This window comes from Schistocerca nitens, chromosome 6 (genome assembly GCF_023898315.1).
Source record: "Schistocerca nitens isolate TAMUIC-IGC-003100 chromosome 6, iqSchNite1.1, whole genome shotgun sequence".
NCBI classification, from domain to species: domain Eukaryota; kingdom Metazoa; phylum Arthropoda; class Insecta; order Orthoptera; family Acrididae; genus Schistocerca; species Schistocerca nitens.
The window spans coordinates 695,594,345-695,617,826 of NC_064619.1; the positions used below are offsets into that span (position 1 = coordinate 695,594,345).

Below are 23,482 nucleotides of genomic sequence, written 5' to 3' on the forward strand. Positions count from 1 at the left end.
TCAGCGTACGGAATAGTGGTGGTCTCTCGTGGCTTCTCAGTCTTCCCCACGGTAACTGTTCCTCTCCGCGTGGTCAAAGAACAATGTTGGGAGCCGCCCCTAAGCCGTAGTTTCAGACTGCGCACAGAAAACCCTATTCCGATTACAATACCGAAAGAGATGCGCATTCCAATTACCCATCTACTGCCTCCTATCAGGTTTCTTGAAGCTATTCAGTAAAGTCTAAGGATTACAGGTAAAAAAATATCATGTCAATGTAACAACGTCAGCTTAAGCAAGAACAAATCGCTTTATTGCCACGTTAACAAATGCATGGAATACTGACTGGCAAAAACTTTGCAGTGGATCAGAATGGGGTTGGGTATGTAGCCGCAATTATTTTTATGATTTAACCGATAACATGAAATGTCTTACAGGTAGCAAGCAAAATCTGAAGTGTAATCTGAAAGTTTTGGAACGTTGCATCGATAGAGAACCGTAAGAAAACTGAACCACACAATATTAACGTCCCACAGTGATATTTTGTATTGTTTACCGCCTTCCGGTTTGCCATCATCTGACAACTTACGACTGAAGAGAGTTCACAAAATATCGAAGCTTCTAACTGTACAAATAAAAGCTGTAATTTTCCAGACATGTGTGACGATAGTGCTACTACACGAAAACAAATTGCATGCGGTGTTTCAGTTTGACATGGGTACAAAATGAAAAATACCACGTTGATGTAGGGGAACATGACGTAAAATGGCCATTCTAAGTGACATTTAATTTTCAGCAAACACGGTAACTGAAATACACTACTGGCCTATAAAATTCCTACACCAAAAAGAAATGCAGATGATAAACGGGTATTCATTGGATGGATATATTATACTAGAACTGACATGTGATTACATTTTCACGCAGTTTGCGCACATAGATCCAGAGTAATCAGTACCCAGAACAACCACCTCTGGCCGCCTGGGTATTGAGTCAAACAGAGCTTGGATGGCGTGTACAGGTACAGCTGCCCATGCAGCTTCAATACGACACCACAGTTCATCAAGAGTAGTGACTGGCGTATTACGACGAGCTAGTTGCTCGCCCACCATTGACCAGACGTTTTCAACTGGTGAGGGATCTGGAGAATGTGCCGGACAGGGCAGCAGTCGAACATTTTCTGTATCCAGAAAGGCCCGTACAGGACCTGAAACATGCGGTCGTGCATTATCCTGAAATGTAGGGTTACGCAGGGATCGCATGAAGGGTAGAGCCACGGGTCGTAAAACATCTGAAATGTAACGTCCACTGTTCACACTGCCGTCAATGCGAACAAGAGGTGACCGAGACGTGCAACCAATGGCACCCCATACCATCACACCGGGTAATACGCCAGTATGGGATGACGAATACACGCTTCCAATGTGCGTGCACCGCAATGTCGCCAAACACGGATGCGGCCATCATGATGCTGTTAACAGAACCTGGATTCATCCGAAAAAATGACGTTTTGCCATTCGTGCACCCAGGTTCGTCGTAGAGTACACCATCGCAGGCGCTCATGTCTGTGATGCAGCGTCAAGGGTAACCGCAGTCATGGTCTCCGAGCTGATAGTCCATGCTGCTGCAAACGTCGTCGAGCTGTTCGTGCAGATGGTTGTTGTCTTGCAAACGTCCCCATCTGTTGACTCAGGGATCGAGAAGTGGCTGCACGATCTGTTACAGCCATGCGGATAAGATGCCTGTCATCTCGACTGCTAGTGATACGAGGCCGTTGGGATCCAGCACGGCGTTCCGTATTACCCTCCTGAAGCCACCGATTCCATATTCTGCTAACAGTCATTGGATCTTGACCAACGCGAGCAGCAATGTCGCGATACGATAAACCGCAATCGGGATACGCTACAATCCGACATTTATCAAAATCGGTAACGTGATGGTACGCATTTCTCCTTCTTACACGAGGCATTACTGAGAAACCGGTTGGAAGCTTTCCTCGTGTCAGCACGTTGTAGATGTCGCCTCCGGCGCCAACCTTGTATGAATGCTCTGAGAAGCTAATTATTTGCACATCGCAGCATCTTCTTCCTGTCGGTTAATTTTCGCGTCTGTAGCACGTCATCTTCGTGGCATACCAATTTTAATGGCCAGTAGTGTAACTTTTTGCCAGTCAGTATTCCATGCATTTGTTAACGTGGCAATAAAGCGATTTGTTCTTGCTTAAGCTGACGTTGTTACATTGACATGATATTTTTTTACCTGTAACATAATTATTCGAAACCCTGAAATTGTCTCTCATTGCAACTCACAAGTTTGAAATTTGGCTCAAAGGTGTCTACAACGTTACTGTGTTACGGTACAAAAGCGTGGCATGATGCAGCGTCACCCTCGGGCTTGGCAACGCCTCAAACAGCAAAGTGTCAACACACGCGAAAGAAAAAGGCCACAGATCAGAAGCTCTTATGAGCTGTAAGGTGGGTTAGTGATGTCGCATTGGCACCAAATTTCAGAACAATTCCTCCCAACGCCGCAGTGGACGTTTCACTGTCCCATTTACGCACATTTCTCCCGTTCTTTTGACGTGTTTGCGGTGGAGTTCAGAACGGCGACGCCCAGCTTTGAAATCATTCGATTTTCGTTGGAGTTAAGTCCCATAGTGCTCAGAGCCATTTGAACCATTTGAATATCCCACACAGTCCCTTTCATTGTTCAGAAATGTCACTAAACCCGCACAAATATGTAAACAATCATGCATGAGCAGCGCCTATTAGACGGAGGGGATCCGACAGCCGATCAGTTGCAGTCATTCCACCAGGAAGGAGGTTCACTGCTCGTGCTGTCTGAAGTTCAGCCATGTGTAGACGGTCAATACCGCACTTCGATCGCGTCGGCATTGTTACGTTGTGCCAGGCAGAGCTCTCAACAAGGGAAGTGTCCAAGCGTCTCAGAGTTTACCAAAGCGATGTTGTTCGGATATGGAGGATATACAGAGAGATGGGAACTGTCGATGACATGCCTCGCTCAGGCCGCCCATGGGCTACTACTGCAGTGGATGATTGCTACCTACGGATTATGGCTCGGAGGAACCCTGACAGCAGCGCCACCATGTTGAATAATGCTTTTCGTGCAGACACAGGACATCGTGTTACGACTCAAACTGTGCGCAATAGGCTGCATGATGCACAACTTAGCTCCCGACTTCCATGGCGAGGTCCACCTTTGCAGCAACGACACCAAGCAGCGCGGTACAGATGGGCCCAACAACATGTCGAATGGACCGTTCAGGATTGGCATCATGTTCATTTCACCGATGAGTGTCGCAGACACCTTCAACCAGACAATCGTCGGAGACGTGTTTGGAGGCAACCCGGTCAGGCTGAACGCATTAGACACACTGTCCAGCGAGTGCAGCAAGTTGGAGGGTGCCTGCTGTTTTAGGGTGGCATTATGCGGGGCTGACGTAAGCCGCTGGTGGTCATGGAAGGCACCGTAACGGTTGAATGCCATCCTCCGACCGATAGTGCGACCATATCGGCAGCATTTTGGCGAGGCATTCGTCTTCACGGACGACAATTCGAGCCCCCATCGTGCACATCTTGTGAATGACTTCCTCCACGATAACGATATCGCTCGACTAGAGTGGCCAGCATGTTCTCCAGACATGAACCCTATCGAACATGCCTGGGATGGATTGAAAAGGGCTGTTTATGGACGACGTGGCCCACCAACCACTCCGAGGTATCTACGCCCAATCGCCGTTGAGGAGTGGGACAATCTGGACCACAGTGCCTTGATGAACTCGTGGATAGCATGCCACAACGAATACAAGCCAGCATCAACGCAAGAGGATGTGCTACTGGTTATTAGAGGTACCAGTGTGTAAAGCAATCTGGACCACCACCTCTGAAGGTCTCGCAACATACAATGTGTGGTTTTCATGAGCAATAAAAAGGGCAGAAATGATGTTTATGTTGATCCCTATTCCAATTTTCTATACAGGTTACGGAACTCTCGGAACCGAGGTGATGCAAAACTTTTTTGATGTTTGTATATAGATTGGTGAATGTGATGTACAGGAAAAAAAAGCAGGGAGGGCAAAGGGAATTAAGAAGGCAGTATGATGGGATTGGGAAAGAGTTACACAATTTGCAACAAGCATATTATCTTACAGTGAGAACATTATTAACTGGCTGCTGCTAGTTTAGGAATGATTAAGTCAGAATTCGGTGACTGTTGTTTATTGATAGCCAGAATTTCCAGTAACGTTTTCTGCCTTTATTTGTTCTATCGAAACAGCAAATTCAATATCACATTAACGGCGTTCGAGTATGCTCAATGAAGATGGAATAATTCTTTTTTGTCTATAAATTCCCTGATGTTCATTCTGTCTAGTAGCTATAGCACTACTTGATTAGCTTACACACAATTGCAGGAAATCATAACAATTCCTCTCTGCCCTAAAGGTGGAATTAAAAGGAATGTAGACAACAGTATTCCCAGTGTAGGTAGCTGGTGTATATTGTCAATTAATGTAGGACTCTAAAAATTACTGTGTGCAAAATGTTTAACTAGTTTTAGTTTCTTTTTGAAAATATGATGTTTGTGGAATAGACAGAAGGCAGTGCACCTTGGAGCGGAGTCTTTATCTTTTTGTGTTACAGGATGCTGGGAACTGATAGGTATGTTTGTGGAAGTTACTTCTCTTTATGTCTTAGAGAAATGCTATGTATGCTAATATCAACGGTAAGATCTAAGAAGCTGAATGAGTACAATGTAAAATAAGGCTTATTTATATATACCGCTTTTGTTTGTATTTCAATAAGTTTATGACAGTTTATCAGGTTGTGTATCTTTTAGAGACTTTAACTAATACTTATACATTACAGTATTTATAGGTCAGTAAATCAATGGGTTTGGAGACTTATATCTTTAGAGTCTAAAAAATTCAGTAAGTCATTACATAGTACTTCTTGCTTTGTAATCACGCCAAACTGAAACTTTGCAGTTTGTGTTTTTCGTGTGGAAGAACAATCATCACGTATCTTCGGAAATGAGCCTTTGTACAACTAGAAGGTTTCACTGATGTTATGTGAACTGACTGTTCAGTCGTATGTTGTCAGATGATGACCTAGAAAGCTGAAAGATAATTCACAATAGAATACAAAATAAATATCATTGCAGAACAGTATCTAACAAAATTTACAAAAACTTGATTTTGGAGAACTCTCATTCCGAAGACGAATATTTAGTTATACAATGGTAGGATGTGTAATATAGTTGCTAAAGATGTTTGCTTTAGTATTAATTTTGTGTTTCATTCCAAACATTCATTACTTTTACGAAGCCAATTTGTTTTGCTAATGAGTAATTAATTGACATAGTACTCATTTAGAGACACAGTTAAACAAAGAGGGAGCAAGAACGTTGAAAAGATTGCAGATTAATTTCCGGATTAGTCCTGACCAATTCGTTCCGACGCAATTGACACCGTGTAAAGACTTCGTCAGCTTTTAGTTTGTGATGCGAGGATATGTATTCCAAGCAGTAGATTCAGTGATTTCACGAACGCCATAGTGTTAATAATTTCCAGCGTCCTTCCTGACAAACCTAATATGTGTAGACAGTGACTTCACTGGAGTCAGTGCAAGTCCTCTGATTAATAATCAGTAGTCGATGTCAGGATCATGTCCCATATCAGGAACGTTTATCAAAATTCTTAGCTACGGTTTGTTTAACTACAGGAACGCTGCTGACAGAAAATCTGTCACCCAAAGAAGCTGTCACAGCTTGTCTGAAAATAAATAGTAAAAAAATTAAATAATATAAGACCTACAGATACTATCCCGATACGAGCATACTGTTTTGTATCTAAAGCAAAACGGAACTGCCCGTTCGTATACTACTTTACTCAGTTTATCGTAATCGTTTTCTTTCATTCTTGTATCTTATCAATAGCTACCTTCATATTTGCCGGTAAGATATTTTTCGAGGTTGGAGCTTACTCTTCATTATTGGATATATCATGTGTATGAGTAAATTTTATTTGTCACGTGTTTTTTAAAGAAAAAAAGAACAGTTATCTTACGCAATAGTGAATTCCCCTTTATCACGACATATCGCAGTTTATAATAATATCATAACAGATTTAGTGCCAAGTGTCTGGTCGCGTGCTGGTTGTACTACTTGTTTCTGCTTCGAAACATAGAGTTATTCAAAGTGAGCTAGATAGGCCCAAGTGAGCATAAAAAATGTTTATATTGTATAAGGTATTAATGGTTATATGAATGGAAAGAGCTTCTCAAGACGTTTCTTGTGTGATCGTCACATATGTTCAGTGTGTGAATCAGTCACAAGCCACACATCCACTCTATAGTCCGATTCGGCCCAGGTTGGCCCCAGTGGGTCCACATCGATGTCAGTCAGGTCGGATTGTAGCCTATCGCGATTGCGGTCTATCGTATCGCGACATTGCTGCTCGCGGTGGTCGAGATCCAATGACTGTTAGCAGAATATGGAATCGGTGGGTTCAAGAGGATAATACGGAACGCCGTGCTGGATCCCAACGGCCTCGTATCACTAGCAGTCGAGATGACAGGCATCTTTTCCGCATGAGTGTAACGGATCGTGCAGCCACGTCTCGATCCCTGAGTCAACATATGGGGACGTTTGCAAGACAAAAACCATCTGCCCGAACAGTTCGACGACGTCTGCAGTAGCATGGAATATCAGCTCGGAGACCGTGGTTGCGGTTACCCTTGGCGCTGCATCACAGGCAGGAGCGCCTGCGATGGTGTATTCAACGACGAACCTGGGTGCACGAATGACAAAACGTCAATTTTTGGGAAGAATCCAGGTTCCGTTTACAGCATCATGATGCTCGCATACGTGTTTGGCGACATCGCGGTGAACACACATTGGAAGCGTGTATTCGTCATCGCAACACTGGCGTATCACCCGGTGTGATGGTATGGGGTGCCATTGGTTACACGTCTCGGTCACCTCTTGTTCGCATTGACGGCACTTTGAACAGTGGACGTTACATTTCAGATGTGTTACGACCCCATGGCTCTACCCTTCATTCGATCCCTGCGAAACCCTACATTTCAGCAGGATAATGCACGAACGCATGTTGCAGGTCCTGTACGGGCCTTTCTCGATACAGAAAATGTTCGACTGCTGCCCTGGCCAGCACATTCTTCAGATCTCTCACCAACTGAAACCGTCTGGACAATGGTGGCCGAGTTACTGGCTCGTCACAATACGCCAGTCACTACTCTTGATGAACTGTGGTATCGTGTTGAAGCTGCATGGGCAGCTGTACCTGTACACGTCATCCAAGCTCTGTTTGACTCAATGTCCAGGCGTATCAAGGCCGTTATTACGGCCAGAGGTGGTTGTTCTGGGTACTGATTTCTCAGGATCTATGCACCCAAATTGGGTGAATAATTAATCACATGACGGTTCTAGTATAATATATTGTCCAATGAATACCTGTTTATAATCTGCATTTCTTCTTGGTGTAGCAATTTGAATGACCAGTAGTGTATATCGCTTTTCTCCTACGCTTGCAGCACGAGCCACATCTGAAGCATGTCCACCTAAGAATGTCCATTGATCGTTGCTTCCGCAGATAAGATGTGTCCTTACTGTAAGCTTTTTGCCTTGATAAAGCGCAAACACATTATCCTTTGGGAATCCACGTACATGTTGTAACCTCCCAAGAGAAAAGTTTAAATAATTAAATGAAATGGAGCCAAGTGTAACCTCCCCGCAAAATTTATGTTAAATATAAAAAAATGGAAATGGGAGCCAAAGTGTAACCTCCACACAGAATATTGTTAAATGGAAATGTGCCATAAACCCACACAATAATATTGATTAAATAATGAACCATGTATGGAATGTAACCTCCAAACAGAAATAATAATGTCTGATAAATTTTATAAGGACAGCAGCGCTGACCTTCGGCCCTGTATTCTGAATAAAACAAGCAAAACTTCTTACCTCAATAAAACTGCACTTATATCTGCTCTTAGTTATACATTCTTCGACACAGCTTCGTGCAATGCTGGCGTATATATATATATTTTGAATTATTGAAAGGAGTGATGATCCATTGAAAATGTTCTTTGAATTGAAATGAATGTTTTTCTTTAAAAGAGTTACTTTATAAAAAAATTATTATTGGGGCATTTTTTTAACAAATTAATTACAATTAACATACATTATTGTACAACAGTACTCATCGTCCAGAACCCTGACCAGAGTCGCGAGCAGAGCACACCGCCGACGCATGCCGACTGCCGCAGACTGCTACTGTCCACTCGCTACTAGAGCCGACCGACTACTACTGTCGACTGACTACTACAGACTCCGACTCGCTACTGTCGACTCGCGCAGTCAAGCGCAGACACGCGACAAGCAACAACTAACAATAAACTACTCTCTGGTCAGAGATTCTGTCATGCCTCGCCCATCGCCGGCGAAGCATACACCTTACAATGTTCGCCGACAATGTCGAGAGTCTCTGCTCCTCATATTCTGACGTTGAGTCGGTTTACTTCGCCGTTCAGGTGAAATGTAGATTCATCGCTGAACATCAACATGCCTGTGAAATCATCTTTTTCCATTAACCACAACATATCAATGTAAAACGGCTTCCTCAAACTTTTTCACGCAGTTTGTAATGACTTGGGGAAACTGAATACCATACAGTTTAACTTGCAGACGTTTTCGCAGCACTCTTCAACCAGCTGCTTATGGAATTCCTAGTTCGGGACTGGCACGAGACATTGATTTGTTTGGACCTCTGAGGAAGGTTTTCTTGATCGTTTCAACCTGTTCCTCAGATGCTGATGGCTGTCCACAGCTTTTACCTTTACAAGGACATCCTCTCTGTTTAAAATTTTGAAGCCATTCGGAAATGGATTGTCTGGGAGGTGAAGAATTGTTATATGTGGTCCTGAATTTTCGATGCACTGCGTTTGCGGATTCGATCTTGCAGCACTCCATCAAGCAAAATGTTTGGCAGCCATGTTACTGGAGATCACTGGAAGAAACAACTTCTTGGGGTGGCGTTCCCGTACATATAATCATATAATACTTTACCTCAGTACAAACGTCTTTTATAGTCTAGATAATTTTGAATAATTCTGTACTATCTGACCGTTTCAGGTATATGTTTATATGAGGGTAATTCAATTATTATCCGCAAAGTAGCTATAAAATTTTATTGTAATCAAATGGGAAACTTAAAAGAACATCATTTTTCGACATAGTCTCCTTGCGTTCCAACGCACTTGGTCCATCGTTGTACAAGCTTCCTGATGCCCTCATAAAAGAGGGTTCTCGGTCGAGCCGCGAGCCAGGAATGCACCGCTTCTTTCACTGCTTCGTCCCAGGCAGATCGACGGCCCCTTAATGCCTGTTTGAGTAGACCAAACAAGTGATAGTCAGAAGGGGCAAGATCGGGACTGTATGGAGGATGATCCAGTAATTCAAATTTGGGTTTCTCGAGCGTTTCAGCAGTGTGGGCAGCACGATGCGGACGGGCATTGGCGTGCAACAACAGAACACCTTTTGACAGCAATCCTCGGTATTTGCTTCGAATCGCAGGCTTTAGACTGGCAGTAAGCACCTCACTGTAACGTACACTTTCCCCATAATGTTCCAGTACTGGACCTTGTGCGTCCCAAAAAACCGTAAACATCAGTTTTCCTGCAGATGGTTGGGTCTTGAACATATTTTTGCACGGCGAATTTGGGTGTTTCCAGTCCATACTCTGCCGTTTACTCTCCGTCTCGTAATGATGCATCCATGTTTCGTCACCAGTGATACTTTCTACGAAGTTGTCCCCTTCGTTACCACAGCGATCCAAATGTTTTTTTGCAAATGTCCAAGCGCGTTTGTTTAGGTAACTGTGTGAGTTGTTTTGGGACTCATCTTGCACAGACCTTATGAAACCCAAGTCTGTTGTGGATGATTTCGTAGGCAGAACCGTGACTAATTTGCAGACGCTGTGCCACTTCGTCAATCGTCTGTCCAAGAGAATCATTTCACGTGAACGCTCAATCGTCTCTTCATTTGTGGCGTAAACAGTCGTCCGGCTCCTTCATCGTGCGTAACACTTGTGCGACCATTTCGGAATTTTTCAATCCACTCCTAGACACTCCGTTGTGGCAAAACACTGTTCCCGTATGTACCGAAAGTCTTCGATGAATTTCGGCCCCTGATACGCCTTCCTACCACAAAAAACAGATCACTGAACGTTGCTCTTCTTTGGTGCGAATAGACAACGGGGCAGCCATGATTAACAGCACGGCAGCGATAACGAAACTAACCTAGCAGCTTTAAAATTTCAAAGATATAACAACAAATAAACAAAGCATGCGTCATCAACGTCACACGACAGTACTACCAAAATAAACAAAAATGTAACTAAATTGCGGATAGTAATTGACTTACCCTCGTACTTTAATGAAGTGAATAACTTGTAGATCGACGTCTGTGACCTTCAAAATTCGATGAAAACTAGCATCGAGATTTTGAAAATAAGGAGCTGAACTCACTGTTTCCACATCTCTTGGTGTTTCTTCGCTCCGTTACGCGAAGCGCTGTTGGTTTCTCCTCTCGCGCCTTGCGGCAGGCAACACGGCAAACCTCTGAGCGACGCAGCGGGCCTTCTTAGGAACCTCAGGTCGCTGGTTTGGTGTAGTTCGGAGAAATGCATGTTCTGTAAATAATATCGATAAATATTATAAAAATGTATGTATGCATGGATGTTCAACATTTCCTTATAAACCGTTGGATTGATTTCAACCAAAGTTAGCACACAAATCACTTGCTACATAGACGGAAGCGCTGTTAAGCGTTAGAATCATCTACCTTTCAAAGAAGAGGGGGCGGGGTGGAAAATGAACGTAGCGCTCCGCATGCAAATAGCTGGACTATATTCATCCATTACTTGAGAATGAGAACACTTAGCGCGTAGCAACTTTACATATATCTTCAAACCTCTACGAAAATTTATCTCGTTGACACCCCCTACAAAATGAAGAAAGGTAAAATGTTTGTCGCTAACGACATTTTCAAAGTTCATGCAGTAATATTGCACATCAGGCACAAGGTTTTCATCTATTACTTCTTCACTATTGATTCTATTCGCAGCACATTTTTCAGACAGTATTCACATATAGCACTGAAAGTAAGTGAAAAATTATATCATTGTACGACACATAGTTCAGGAAAAATGACGCCTTAAACACAGAGATGCGTGAAAAACTAATGCGTCATGCGTGAAGTTTTATTTTATTGCTTCTTTGCCACTAACTCTATTCGCAAAACTATTGTAGGCAGTATTCAGACACATACCGCTGAATGTGCTTGCAAAATTATATCATTGTACTGGACATAGTTCAGGAATATTATGTCATAAGCATTCAGATAAGTGAAGTGAAACTGTCGGTCGAAATTCGCTGGAGATACAGGAGGAATAAGTGTACAAATATGTGTAAAATATGATAATATATGTAAAATACATGTGACGGGCGAGGCGGCGCATGAAAAGCTGATCCTAAGCCCGTGGATAGATTACAACCAGTTTTGATACATACATTACTTGCAGTAAGGAAAGTAACACTATGGTTGTAAGAAGCGCCAACTTCCTATTGGGGTGGGGGTACTAAGTGGAGAGACAAGCAGGGAGGAAGAGATGGACAAACAGCGAGAGAGAAGGAGGATATGGACACAGATAGAGGGAAGGAGGAGATAGAGACAGGGGGACGGAAATGGACGGAGAAAGGGAGAAGAGCAGATTGACAGAGACAAGGGGAAGGAGGAGATAGAGAAACGACAGAGAAGATGGTCAGAGAGAGGGGAGGAGGATGTGGGTAGTGAGAGACCAGAGTAGTAGATCGACAGAGGAAGAGGTTAGGAGATGGACAAAAGAGGGGTGAGGGGGAAGGAGGGAATGGATTTTAGAGGGGCGAGGAGGAGATGAACAGAGAGGGGGGCAAGGAGAAATAGGGAAAATAGAATTTGGAATTAAGACTGTTGTAACGGCGACCGGAACAGTCGCGGGGTTGCAGTTCCAGTGACGGAAACGCGGCGGGACCCGCGGAGCGGTCAGCGAACAACAATACAACGGGAGAGGACGGACAGGACCAACGAAGGACCTTACGACGACAACAAGAACTGAACAACAGAGTCAAGAAAACCAAACAAGACAACCACGTCCACTCGTAAAGAAAACACGAAAGTAAATACGCTGTCTAATGCCAGGCGATATGTCGTACACAAGGTTAGACTGGCAGGCTGAGCTTCTTTTCTTTTTTTCTTCTTTATTGATTTTCAATTCCCCCCGAAGGGGGCGGGCTGGCAGCAGCTTACTACGCTGCTCTACAGCCTACAGACTTTTGTTTAAAAAAGGAAGAAGAAAGAAACAAGGAAAAACAGGCGATAAAATGGTGATTTAAAGTGTAAAATGGCGTAACGCAAGCTGAGCGACAGGCAGGCGCTTAAGTACTCGATCGGGGACGCCGCTATTGGCCGCTGCAACCACGTGTTCCACGGTGGCGCCCTCACTCTAAATGTGGCCAGGTGGTGCGCGCCGACACAGCTTACGGTGCAGAGACCTCTATGGGTCTTCGGCGTCCATGACGTCTGGCGGGGATTCAAATTCTGCGGCGCGCGGTACCAGAAAGACATACCTGGTGGGCAACGCTGGGTGCTCAGCTAGCTAACATAAAGTTTGTTGCAGACGACGGTTCACCTCCGAAACTGTTCATATGATCAACACAGAAATATACAGGGTGAACATTAATAAAACAAAAGACTGCAAGGACGAACTACGAACTGGAAATGGAGGGAAAGAAGGTCCTATGAACGGGTCCGGAAATGGAACGTTGCCACAGTAGATGGTGCTGACGAGAGATCCTCTGACCACGTGCAGTGTGTCCCTTTATTGCAGGCTGTGTGATTGACGCAGCGTGCTGTAAGGAGGAGAATGGTCTGTTACTCGTGTCGGGAACAAGCCGAGCTGGTGTCCGTGTACGGCCAAACAGATGGGAACGGTCGAGTGACAGTACGGCTGTACCAAAACAAGTACCCTCGCAGACAAAAACCACAACCTCTCGAGTCCTTTTCGAGCGTTTGTGTAACCATGGCTCTTTCACGGAAGCGGCTTGAAATGTTGTGTGACGTGGATGGTGTCTGTGAGAGTACTACACTACCGGCCATTAAAATTGCTACACCACGAAGATGACGTGCTACAGACGCGAAATTTAACCGACAGGAAGAATATGCTATGATATGCAAATGATTAGCTTTTCAGAGCATTCACACAAGGTTGGCGCCGGTGGCGACACCTACAACGTGCTGACACGAGGAAAGCTTCCAATCGATTTTTCATACACAAACAGCGGTTGACCGGCGTTGCCTGGTGAAACGTTGTTGTGATGCCTCGTGTAAGGAGGATAAATGCGTACCATCACGTTTCCGACTTTGATAAATGTCGGATTGTAGCCTATCGCGATTGCGGTTTATCGTATAGCGACATTGCAGCTCGCGTTGGTCGATATCCAGTGACTGTTAGCAGAATATGGAATCGGTGGGTTCAAGAGGATAATACGGAACGCCGTGCTGGATCCCAACGGCCTCGTATCACTAGCGGTCGAAATGACAGGCATCTTATCCGCATGGCTGTAACGGATCGTGCAGCCACGTCTCGATCCCTGAGTCAACAGATGGGGACGTTTGCAAGGCAACAACCGTCTGCACGAACAGTTCGACGACGTTTGCAGCAGCATGGTCTGTCAGCTAGGAGACCATGACTGCGGTTATCCTTGACGCTGCATCACAGGCAGGAGCGCCTGCGATGGTGTACTCAACGGCGAAGCTGGGTGCACGAATGGCAAAACGTCATTTTTTCGGATGAATCCAGGTTCTGTTTACAGCATCATGATGCTCGCATCCGTGTTTGGCGACAGCGCGGTGAACGCACATTGGAAGCGTGTATTCGTCATCGCCATACTGGCGTATCACCTGGCGTGATGGTATGGGGTGCCTTTGGTTACACGTCTCGGTCACCTCTCGTTCGCACTGACGGCACTTTGAACAGTGGACGTTACATTTCAGATGTGTTACGACCCGTGGCTCTACCCTTCATTCGATCCCTGCGAAACCCTACATTTCAGCAGGATAATGCACGACCGCATGTTGCAGGTCCTGTACGGGCCTTTCTGGATACAGAAAATGTTCGACTGCTACCCTGTCCGGCACATTCTCCAGATCTCTTACCATTTGGAAACGTCTGGTCAATGGTGGCCGAGCAACTAGCTCGTCACAATACGCCAGTCACTACTCTTGATGAACTGTGGTATCGTGTTGAAGCTGCATGGGCAGCTGTATCTGTATACGCCATCCAAGCTCTGTTTGACTCAATGCCCAGGCCTATCAAGGCCATTATTACGGCCAGATGTGGTTCTGGGTACTGATTTCTCAGGATCTATGCACCCAAATTGCGTGAAAATGTAATCACATGTCAGTTCTAGTATAATATATTTGTGCAATGAATACCCGTTTATCATCTGAATTTCTTCTTGGTGTACCAGTTTTAATGGCCAGTAGTGTATTAATGTTCACCTTATATGTAACCATTCTGCAGTGTAGCGGCAGTTTCCCTTTCGTCAATGTCTCATGAATTCTTAAGTTTCCTCGACTCTCCACTCGTTGGATGACGATACAGTTTCCTTGTATTTTTTTCTCTCTGTGCTTGCAGGGCCTAGAGACGCCGCACGCGCTGGCGGCGTGCCCCAACGGCAGCGCCCTCTACCTCAGCGAGCTGTCCCCGCCACGGGTCTGGAAGTTCGAGCTGCGGCCGCTGCCGCACTTCTAGCTGGCATCTGACCCGTCCCCGTGCCCGTCTCTGCCTCCCACCGCCCAACACCTCGACCCCTCAGCGGCCAGCTTAAAACTCCACCACTCTCGCAACTTCTCCTCACTCGACAGGCCGGCTACAACCGGACGTGACCAACTGCAACGCACAAAATACCTGTAACGTTTCGGGAAAACACCGTCAACAGTAACTCTTTTCCTAAGATTTCTTCCCTATTAATACACAAAAATTCGGGTTTCTTATATGGCGTATTGCTGACGAAATTATCTCTCGTTATCAGTCGAATAACACCGACAGCTCGAAGCAAAATTTCGCCATCTTTTCTACTATTCATCTTCAGGAGTGCTGTAAATTTCGGCTGCATATGTCGGATAGATAACTTCTCGAACTGTTGCTTCAAGCTGACGGTGTTATTTACTGGTAGACCAAAACTTCTCCCCAGTGATCTGCTAAGAATGCGTGCATTCTACTACGATGTAGTCGTTAGCGGTTTGATGTTAGAATCCTGTATCTTCTTTTGATTACACAAATTTTGGAAAAAACACACGTTGGATGTAACAGCAGCAAATAATTGCCATTTGACCGCGCAGTGCTTTGCTTTGAGAATGAAACCACCCCAAAGTGAGCGAAAGCTTCTGTCGAAGTAACATCAAACTTGAGTAATCCTGCGAAATGCGATCGGAAAATGACCTAGTTTTAGAGAACAAACTGGAAGTTTGTGTCTGTACTACTGGCTGTGACTTTCGACTGGGCGTCAAAGTCGCAAGATAAAACACACGATTTTATAATTTATCGATTCGACGCTTCACTGTATACGGAATCATGTGTTACAGGGAGAACGAAGTATTGTTTTTAAGAGGTATGTATTTGTCACAACACATATCTCCTAGAGCGTACACAAGAACAAAGTGAATGCAAAATTGGGGAATATCAACCAGGTTCCACACCACATGGATCTTGCCCAGAACAAATTTTAGTTATGAAACTATTTCTGAGGTTACTAAAAAATTTGCAGTAAGAAAGTAGTCTGTATCTTCGTAGATTTCAAAGATAACTCAATGGACTGTAAGTCTCTCCTCCAGATTCTGAAGTAACAAGTTCTGGAACCCAAAACCACTGCAGTTATTAGTGAAACACTAAACAGCACAAAAATCTAAGGTGAAATACAGAGCAGAAATTTCGGAACATCATGAAGTTAAAATTGGAGTGAGGCAGGGTCATGGGCTCTCCCCATTACTTTTCAACTATGTCTTAGAAACAGTAGTCCAAGAGCGGAGATAACTGAAAGTACAGCTTCAAATTGACGAACCAATCAAATAATGAAGAACCAGTAATAGGACAGACTGCTTAGCTTTTGCTGAAGGTCTGGCGATTCTGTGTCTGAAATAACTCAAAAACCAATACAAATTCTTAAAGAAACAGCAGATAGAGTAGGGGTCCAAACACCATTTGAAAAAACAAAAGATATATCTAGCAACTACCTGCGATCCAAAATTCTGTGTATCAAATATAAGAAAAAAGAGAGAGTGTCTCTGCTCAAATACTTAGACGAAACTATCCAGGAAATCGGTCTGAGAAAGAATGGAAATGAAATTCTTTGTCACAAAATGGAAACAGCTTTCAGACTTAAAAAAAAAAAGAAGTTTTTCGAAGTACATCAAGCTGAGGCTCACATCATACCAGATTGTTTATATGGGGATGAAACACAAAGAGGGACACGAAAAAAGAGAGGACGAAAAGTAATCAGGAAAATATTAGGAGCCCATGACACCGAAGAAAGAACACATTTTACACAAGTTTTTGACAGTATTAACAGTTCAAAATTGTACTAAATTGGGCATTTGTGTTAAGTTAAGGAAGTTAGTTGAGTTAACAATGGGCACAAGACAAAAGTAAAAGTGAACAAGAAAATGACCAAGAACTTTAAGAATGGATTGAAATAGGATGATGGTGTATCTGCAGTCCTTTTCAACTTAGCGCCACGTAGTCTGATACAAAAAATATACAAGAGAGAGCAATAGTGATGAAATTGTTTCAGAGATGTGCTATTGTGACAATAGATATAAAAACCCTTAAAGAATTGTACGGAATAGTGGAAGCAGAAGGAGCAAAAATTGATTTTACGGTAAACGAAAACAAGACCAAATACACGGTAATGTCCAATTCTAAGGCAAGAAGAACACCACATGGTCTGAAGGCCTTTAATGGTTGTTTTAAAGCTGCCAGCTGCTTCCATTATTTAGGTGTCCTCTTAACCAGCAATATGAGACAACGCATTAGAGAAAGGATATAAAGAGACAGCCTATTATGCAAACTTACAGATATTCGAGGATTTCTTAACTTCCAGCCGAGTTACGAATATACTATTCCTTTATGCGACCAGTTGTTATATATGGATCAGAAATGTAGACGATGATAGAAGCAGATATGAACAACCTACGGGCATGTGAAAGGAAAATCCTGCGAGAGATTTTTGGGCCCGTGAGAGAGGCAGAGGGTTGGAGAATACCCTGCAATCACGAAGTATGAGAGCTTATACAACAGAAAGATATAGTGAAAATTGATAAAACTCAAAGAATAACCTGATTATGACATATGGAGAGGATGACAGATGAGAGAATGCCGAAATGAATAATGAAAGGCAGATTGTATTCCAGAAGAAGGAAGGACCAACCAAGAGCTAGATGGCTGGACAGCGTGTTGGCTGACCTCAGTAAGGTGGAAATTCGAGGATGGAAGAGAAAAGCAGAAAACCTGTATCGAGGAAGACTGTTGCGGAAGCCGAGACCCATCAAGGGCTGTAGGGCTAAAGAAGAAGAAGAAGAATTAGAAGAAGAAGAAGAAGAAGAAGAATTAGAAGAAGAGGAAGAAGAATTAGAAGAAGAGGAAGAAGAAGAAGAATTAGAAGAAGAAGAAGAAGAAGAGGAAGTTGAAGAAACACGCAAACAAAGAGTAAATAAAGACGTTAAAAATATTTATTCGAGTACGAAAAAAAAACAAGTTATAGGGGCATATTAAAGGACTGGAAGCCGAGACCCATCAAGGGCTGTAGGGCTAAAGAAGAAGAAGAAGAATTAGAAGAAGAAGAAGAAGAAGAAGAAGAAGAATTAGAAGATGAGGAAGAAGATTAGAAGAAGAAGAGGAAGTTGAAGAAACACGCAAACAAAGAGTAAATAAAGACATTAAAAAATATTAATTTGAGTACGAAAAAAAACAAGTTCTAGGGGCATATTAAAGGACTGGAAGCCGAGACCCATCAAGGGCTGTAGGGCTAAAGAAGAAGAAGAAGAATTAGAAGAAGAAGAAGAAGAAGAAGAATTAGAACAAGAGGAAGAAGAAGAAGAATTAGAAGAAGAAGAGGAAGTTGAAGAAACACGCAAACAAAGAGTAAATAAAGACATTAAAAAATATTTATTCGAGTACGAAAAAAAACCAAGTTCTAGGGGCATATTAAAGGAAGCCGAGACCCATCAAGGGCTGTAGGGCTAAAGAAGAAGAAGAAGAATTAGAAGAAGAAGAAGAAGAAGAAGAATTAGAAGATGAGGAAGAAGAATTAGAAGAAGAAGAGGAAGTTGAAGAAACACGCAAACAAAGAGTAAATAAAGACATTAAAAAATATTTATTCGAGTACGAAAAAAAAAAACAAGTTCTAGGGGCATATTAAAGGACTGGAAGCCGAGACCCATCAAGGGCTGTAGGGCTAAAAAAGAAGAAGAAGAAGAAGAATTAGAAGAAGAAGAAGAAGAAGAAGAATTAGAACAAGAGGAAGAAGAAGAAGAATTAGAAGAAGAAGAAGAAGAGGAAGTTGAAGAAGGGCTGTAGGGCTAAAGATGAAGAAGAAGAAGAAGAATTAGAAGAAGAAGAAGAAGAATTAGAACAAGAGGAAGAAGAAGAAGAATTAGAAGAAGAAGAAGAAGAAGAAGAAGAAGAAGAAGAAGAAGAAGAGGAAGTTGAAGAAACACGCAAACAAAGAGTAAATAAAGACATTAAAAAATATTTATTCGAGTACGAAAAAAACCAAGTTCTAGGGGCATATTAAAGGACTGGAAGCCGAGACCCATCAAGGGCTGTAGGGCTAAAGAAGAAGAAGAAGAAGAATTAGAAGAAGAAGAAGAAGAAGAAGAAGAAGAAGAAGAAGAAGAATTAGAAGATGAGGAAGAAGAATTAGAAGAAGAAGAGGAAGTTGAAGAAACACGCAAACAAAGAGTAAATAAAGACATTAAAAAATATTTATTCGAGTACGAAAAAAAAACAAGTTCTAGGGGCATATTAAAGGACTGGAAGCCGAGACCCATCAAGGGCTGTAGGGCTAAAGAAGAAGAAGAAGAATTAGAAGAAGAAGAAGAAGAAGAAAAATTAGAAGATGAGGAAGAAGAATTAGAAGAAGAAGAGGAAGTTGAAGAAACACGCAAACAATGAGTAAATAAAGGCATTAAAAAATATTTATTCGAGTACGAAAATAACCAAGTTCTAGGGGCATATTAAAGGACTGGAAGCCGAGACCCATCAAGGGCTGTAGGGCTAAAGAAGAAGAAGAAGAATTAGAAGAAGAAGAAGAAGAAGAAGAAGAAGAATTAGAGGATGGGGAAGAAAGAAGAAGAAGAGGAAGTTGAAGAAACACGCAAACAAAGAGTAAATAAAGACATTAAAAAATATTTATTTGAGTACGAAAAAAAACAAGTTCTAGGGGCATATTAAAGGACTGGAAGCCGAGACCCATCAAGGGCTGTAGGGCTAAAGAAGAAAAAGAAGAATTAGAAGAAGAAGAAGAAGAAGAAGAATTAGAAGATGAGTAAGAAGAATTAGAAGAAGAGGAAGTTGAAGAAACACGCAAACAAAGAGTAAATAAAGACATTAAAAAATATTTATTCGAGTACGAAAAAAAAAAACCAAGTTCTAGGGGCATATTAAAGGACTGGAAGCCGAGACCCATCAAGGGCTGTAGGGCTAAAGAAGAAGAAGAAGAATTAGAAGAAGAAGAAGAAGAAGAAGAATTAGAAGATGAGTAAGAAGAATTAGAAGAAGAGGAAGTTGAAGAAACACGCAAACAAAGAGTAAATAAAGACATTAAAAAATATTTATTCGAGTACGAAAAAAAAAAAACAAGTTCTAGGGGCATATTAAAGGACTGGAAGCCGAGACCCATCAAGGGCTGTAGGGCTAAAGAAGAAGAAGAAGAAGAAGAAGAATTAGAAGAAGAAGAAGAATTAGAACAAGAGGAAGAAGAAGAAGAATTAGAAGAAGATGAAGAAGAAGAAGAAGAAGAAGAGGAAGTTGAAGAAACACGCAAACAAAGAGTAAATAAAGACATTAAAAAATATTTATTCGAGTACGAAAAAAAACCAAGTTCTAGGGGCATATTAAAGGACTGGAGAGAACGCTGTGAAACCCGCAGTGAAGCTGAAATTGAAATAATAAAATGGTTTGACGTACTAAAAGAAGATCTGAAGGAAGCAGAAATGACGTAACTTGATATACTACACAGAAAACATTTTAGACAGAAAATTCACAACTGGGCAGTTGGCTTAGCAGAAAAACCGAAGAAGAGTGTAACAGTTTGGTCCGACGAGCGGAAAAGAGCCCATTCTGAGAGAATAAAAGCAATGTGGGCACAAGGAGTAGTTAAAGCAAAACCCTGAAAATGCCTTTTGTTGTGCATCGCGTGATCTATCGAACGTGGATTATATACAGTCCCAAAATGGTAACATTGTGTGGGGAAAGAAAATTACAAAGATAATGCCACGAAAAGCGCCGGACCCAAAACCAACAGCGGTACTGCCGCGATTATAGTCAGCGATATCATTTTCGTGCAAGCCACATGGCTTCTGGCAAAACTGACTCAAGAGCCACAGTGGATTGTGCTGATGGTGAGCGGAGTGCAACGGAGGAGTTGTCAGATCCATCGGAACCCATCCGGCACATCTTATGGCGGCAGAGGCCCACGTTTGGATCCGGTCTCACAACAACACGTACAATAATTAATGTTAGTATACTAAACACGATTGTCGGTTCAATGAAATTAAATATGTCGCTACAAACACTATCCTCTTCTTCGTCTCTCTAAAATTACGAAAGAAAATCACAGATACGACCAGGAAATAGCAATTACAAATTACAAAATCTGAACTTAATCGATAAAGATACGAAACAACTGAGTAACAGAAATTCATGAAAGCCTAAAATAAACTGCCTTAAAAACAGAAATAATTCAGGATAGAACAAAAATCAGGGCAACAGTTAAGAATCACAATTTTTCTAAGACATATCTTGTGTGTGTGTGTGTGTGTGTGTGTGTGTGTGTGTGTGTGTGTGTGTGTGTGCGTGCGTGCGTTTGCATTTGCGTGCGAGTGAGCTTCAGCGTATAGAGATTGTATGCTGTTCTTAGAACCAACGCGAAAATATGCCACATTTCCTGCAACCAAAGAAGCAAATTTGAACATTAGATCGTACAACAGAAACAGTCAGCATGTTTCTTCAGTAGACACTTGAATAGAAACACAGCTTTCTGAACCAGTTTGTGATCTAAGCAAAGACTATTTTTATGAAATACTTACCGTAACTGGTTTATTTCAATATGGCTCTCGATTAAAACAGACACGGAATTCGACGGAATTAATGAGACGCACAAAATATTATCCTAAGTCGTTCTCCGCATGTCTGAGTTTACCGTATCCAAAATTCACACCTGTACATGCAGCATGTCGAATTGTGACCTATCGAAATCTGTCTCCAACAGCGTTGTTAGATTTACAGCTCAGTGGCTCTTTTGACCATGCGAATTTGTTAGTGATAGCTGATGCGCTCTTAGTTTTATTTACAAGTGTACTGATGTCTATTTAAGTACATAACAATTGGATCTGAACCTAAGTTAAATTAACATCGGCCACTATGAAACAGAACTCCCCATTGCGATAGATTCTGTGTAGTACCATGTTTCTTGCTGGAACTTTCACGCGTCAATTGTCTTTCCTAGATACAATGACAACGCAGTTTTCTTACGCGTGTAAGATCAGCACCACGTTATTATTGAGTTTCGTAATTAGTTGCACTGCCATGTCTTATCTTTGGGGTAACTTTTCTTTTTGCACGTATTTCGTTCTGTAGAGGTTTTATGGAAGACGAGAGAGGTCTCAACCGTTGCTTTTCAACTGCAGTTAGATGAAGTGCTATTTGTATATTTTCTTACTTGGAAAAACTGTTTTCCACCCTTTGGGCCACTATTTCTTCAATTAGTCCGAAACCGTTCTCCAGTTCTTATTGTAATGTGCTAGTCATTTTATCTCTGCCAACCATTTAAATTCATCATCATCTTTAATCTCTTCTGTTAATCTATTCTTTTTCGTCTCACTGCAGTTATTTGTCTTTGCTGGTTTCTGTATTCCCAAATTAACAAAGGCAGATATCTGATCACATGTCCATTTGTACGCTCTACCCATTACGAAGGATTTCGCGTACATTTATCTAATCGACGGCTCAGCTTACTACATAAATATGACAGAATTTTCCTAACTACCCGAAAATAACAAACATCTCATTTTACGCAGATAAGAGAATTAGTGTGGTTGCGTTTTCTAGCTACTATATTTCCAAAAGAAGAAAAGTAATCGAAAAAGGCACGAAATTGTAAACATTTTGAAGATATTTACATTCAGAAACGTCGAAAATTCGAAAATCTGTATATGATAACTAGGTCGTAGAAACAATATAAGCTCCCGAACAAATAGCGAGAGTGGTAATGGTGCTTTAAACTTATATACAGTCTGGCACAAACTGTAAATTGTATCTACATATTCAAGTATGCAAATGATTTTTCACATAGGAACGACATCAAAAATTGCAATGAAAACGAATGACAGAGTAATGAAAAGTAACTGTTTCGATTGAATCTTAGGATCTTCATGTCAAATCAAATACTAATATATAGGCTTCCTCTCACAGGTTGTTTTCCCACCTACTTAGAAGTTACTGAATTTAAATGAGGTGTGTTTGTGGAAAGTTTGGCACGTTTCTGCACTTCTTTGTACAACCAAATTGTTTCTGGAAGTTACAACGGTACAGATATAGGAGCACAACTTCGATCGCCAGTGTTGGTTTTATGTTTTCGAAGCAATCACAGCCATTCGAGTTGACCATAAGTAATGTCCACGGTGGGTTAGCCTATGCCGTCTGTAGAATACCGATTACCTTCCAGCAATCAGACAGAAACGCAAATGGGAAGGAGAACTGCTACTAGTATTGTCGGGTCCAACACAAAATCTAATTCATTGTTGTGACAGAACGCAATTACTACTTTCGACATGAACAACAACGTTCGCTCATAATCAACTTCACTGCGCAATAGCTAACAACACAAGAATTCTCTGTATCTTCTCTCGTTTCACAAGAAGTGGTTGTTAAGCAGTTTCTTAGTCGAGATGGTACACTTTAAGCTGGCCACATTCCTAATACGTGACGTCTTCCTACTCTTCGTAGACTGCATGTGTTTGTCACTACCTGTTTCCCGACAGTCCAGGAGATGCCACATGTTCATGATTACACAATTTTATCAGAGTAGCATATGATCCAAGAATTCTCTCTAGAGAAAGAGAGCTGTTGTTACTAATTACAACA

General features: G+C 42.2%; 2 protein-coding genes across 2 annotated transcripts in view; both read left to right on the forward strand.

Moving 5' to 3' along the window:
• The window catches only part of LOC126262287 (peptidyl-alpha-hydroxyglycine alpha-amidating lyase 2-like), a 210,236-nt gene extending 192,080 nt beyond the window's left edge, over nt 1-18,156 (forward strand). The window contains exon 8 of the mRNA XM_049958806.1: nt 14,756-18,156. Within this exon, the coding sequence (XP_049814763.1) occupies nt 14,756-14,872 (117 nt within the window). The 3' untranslated portion in view covers nt 14,873-18,156. The remainder of the gene's footprint in view (nt 1-14,755) is intronic.
• LOC126263573 (cilia- and flagella-associated protein 251-like) lies at nt 16,748-19,524 on the forward strand. Its single transcript, XM_049960666.1, has 3 exons — nt 16,748-16,764; nt 17,880-17,948; nt 19,003-19,524. Exons 1-3 carry the CDS (start codon nt 16,748-16,750, stop codon nt 19,289-19,291), a joined length of 375 nt encoding a protein of 124 aa, XP_049816623.1. The 3' UTR covers nt 19,292-19,524.
• Nucleotides 19,525-23,482: the final 3,958 nt, after the last annotated feature.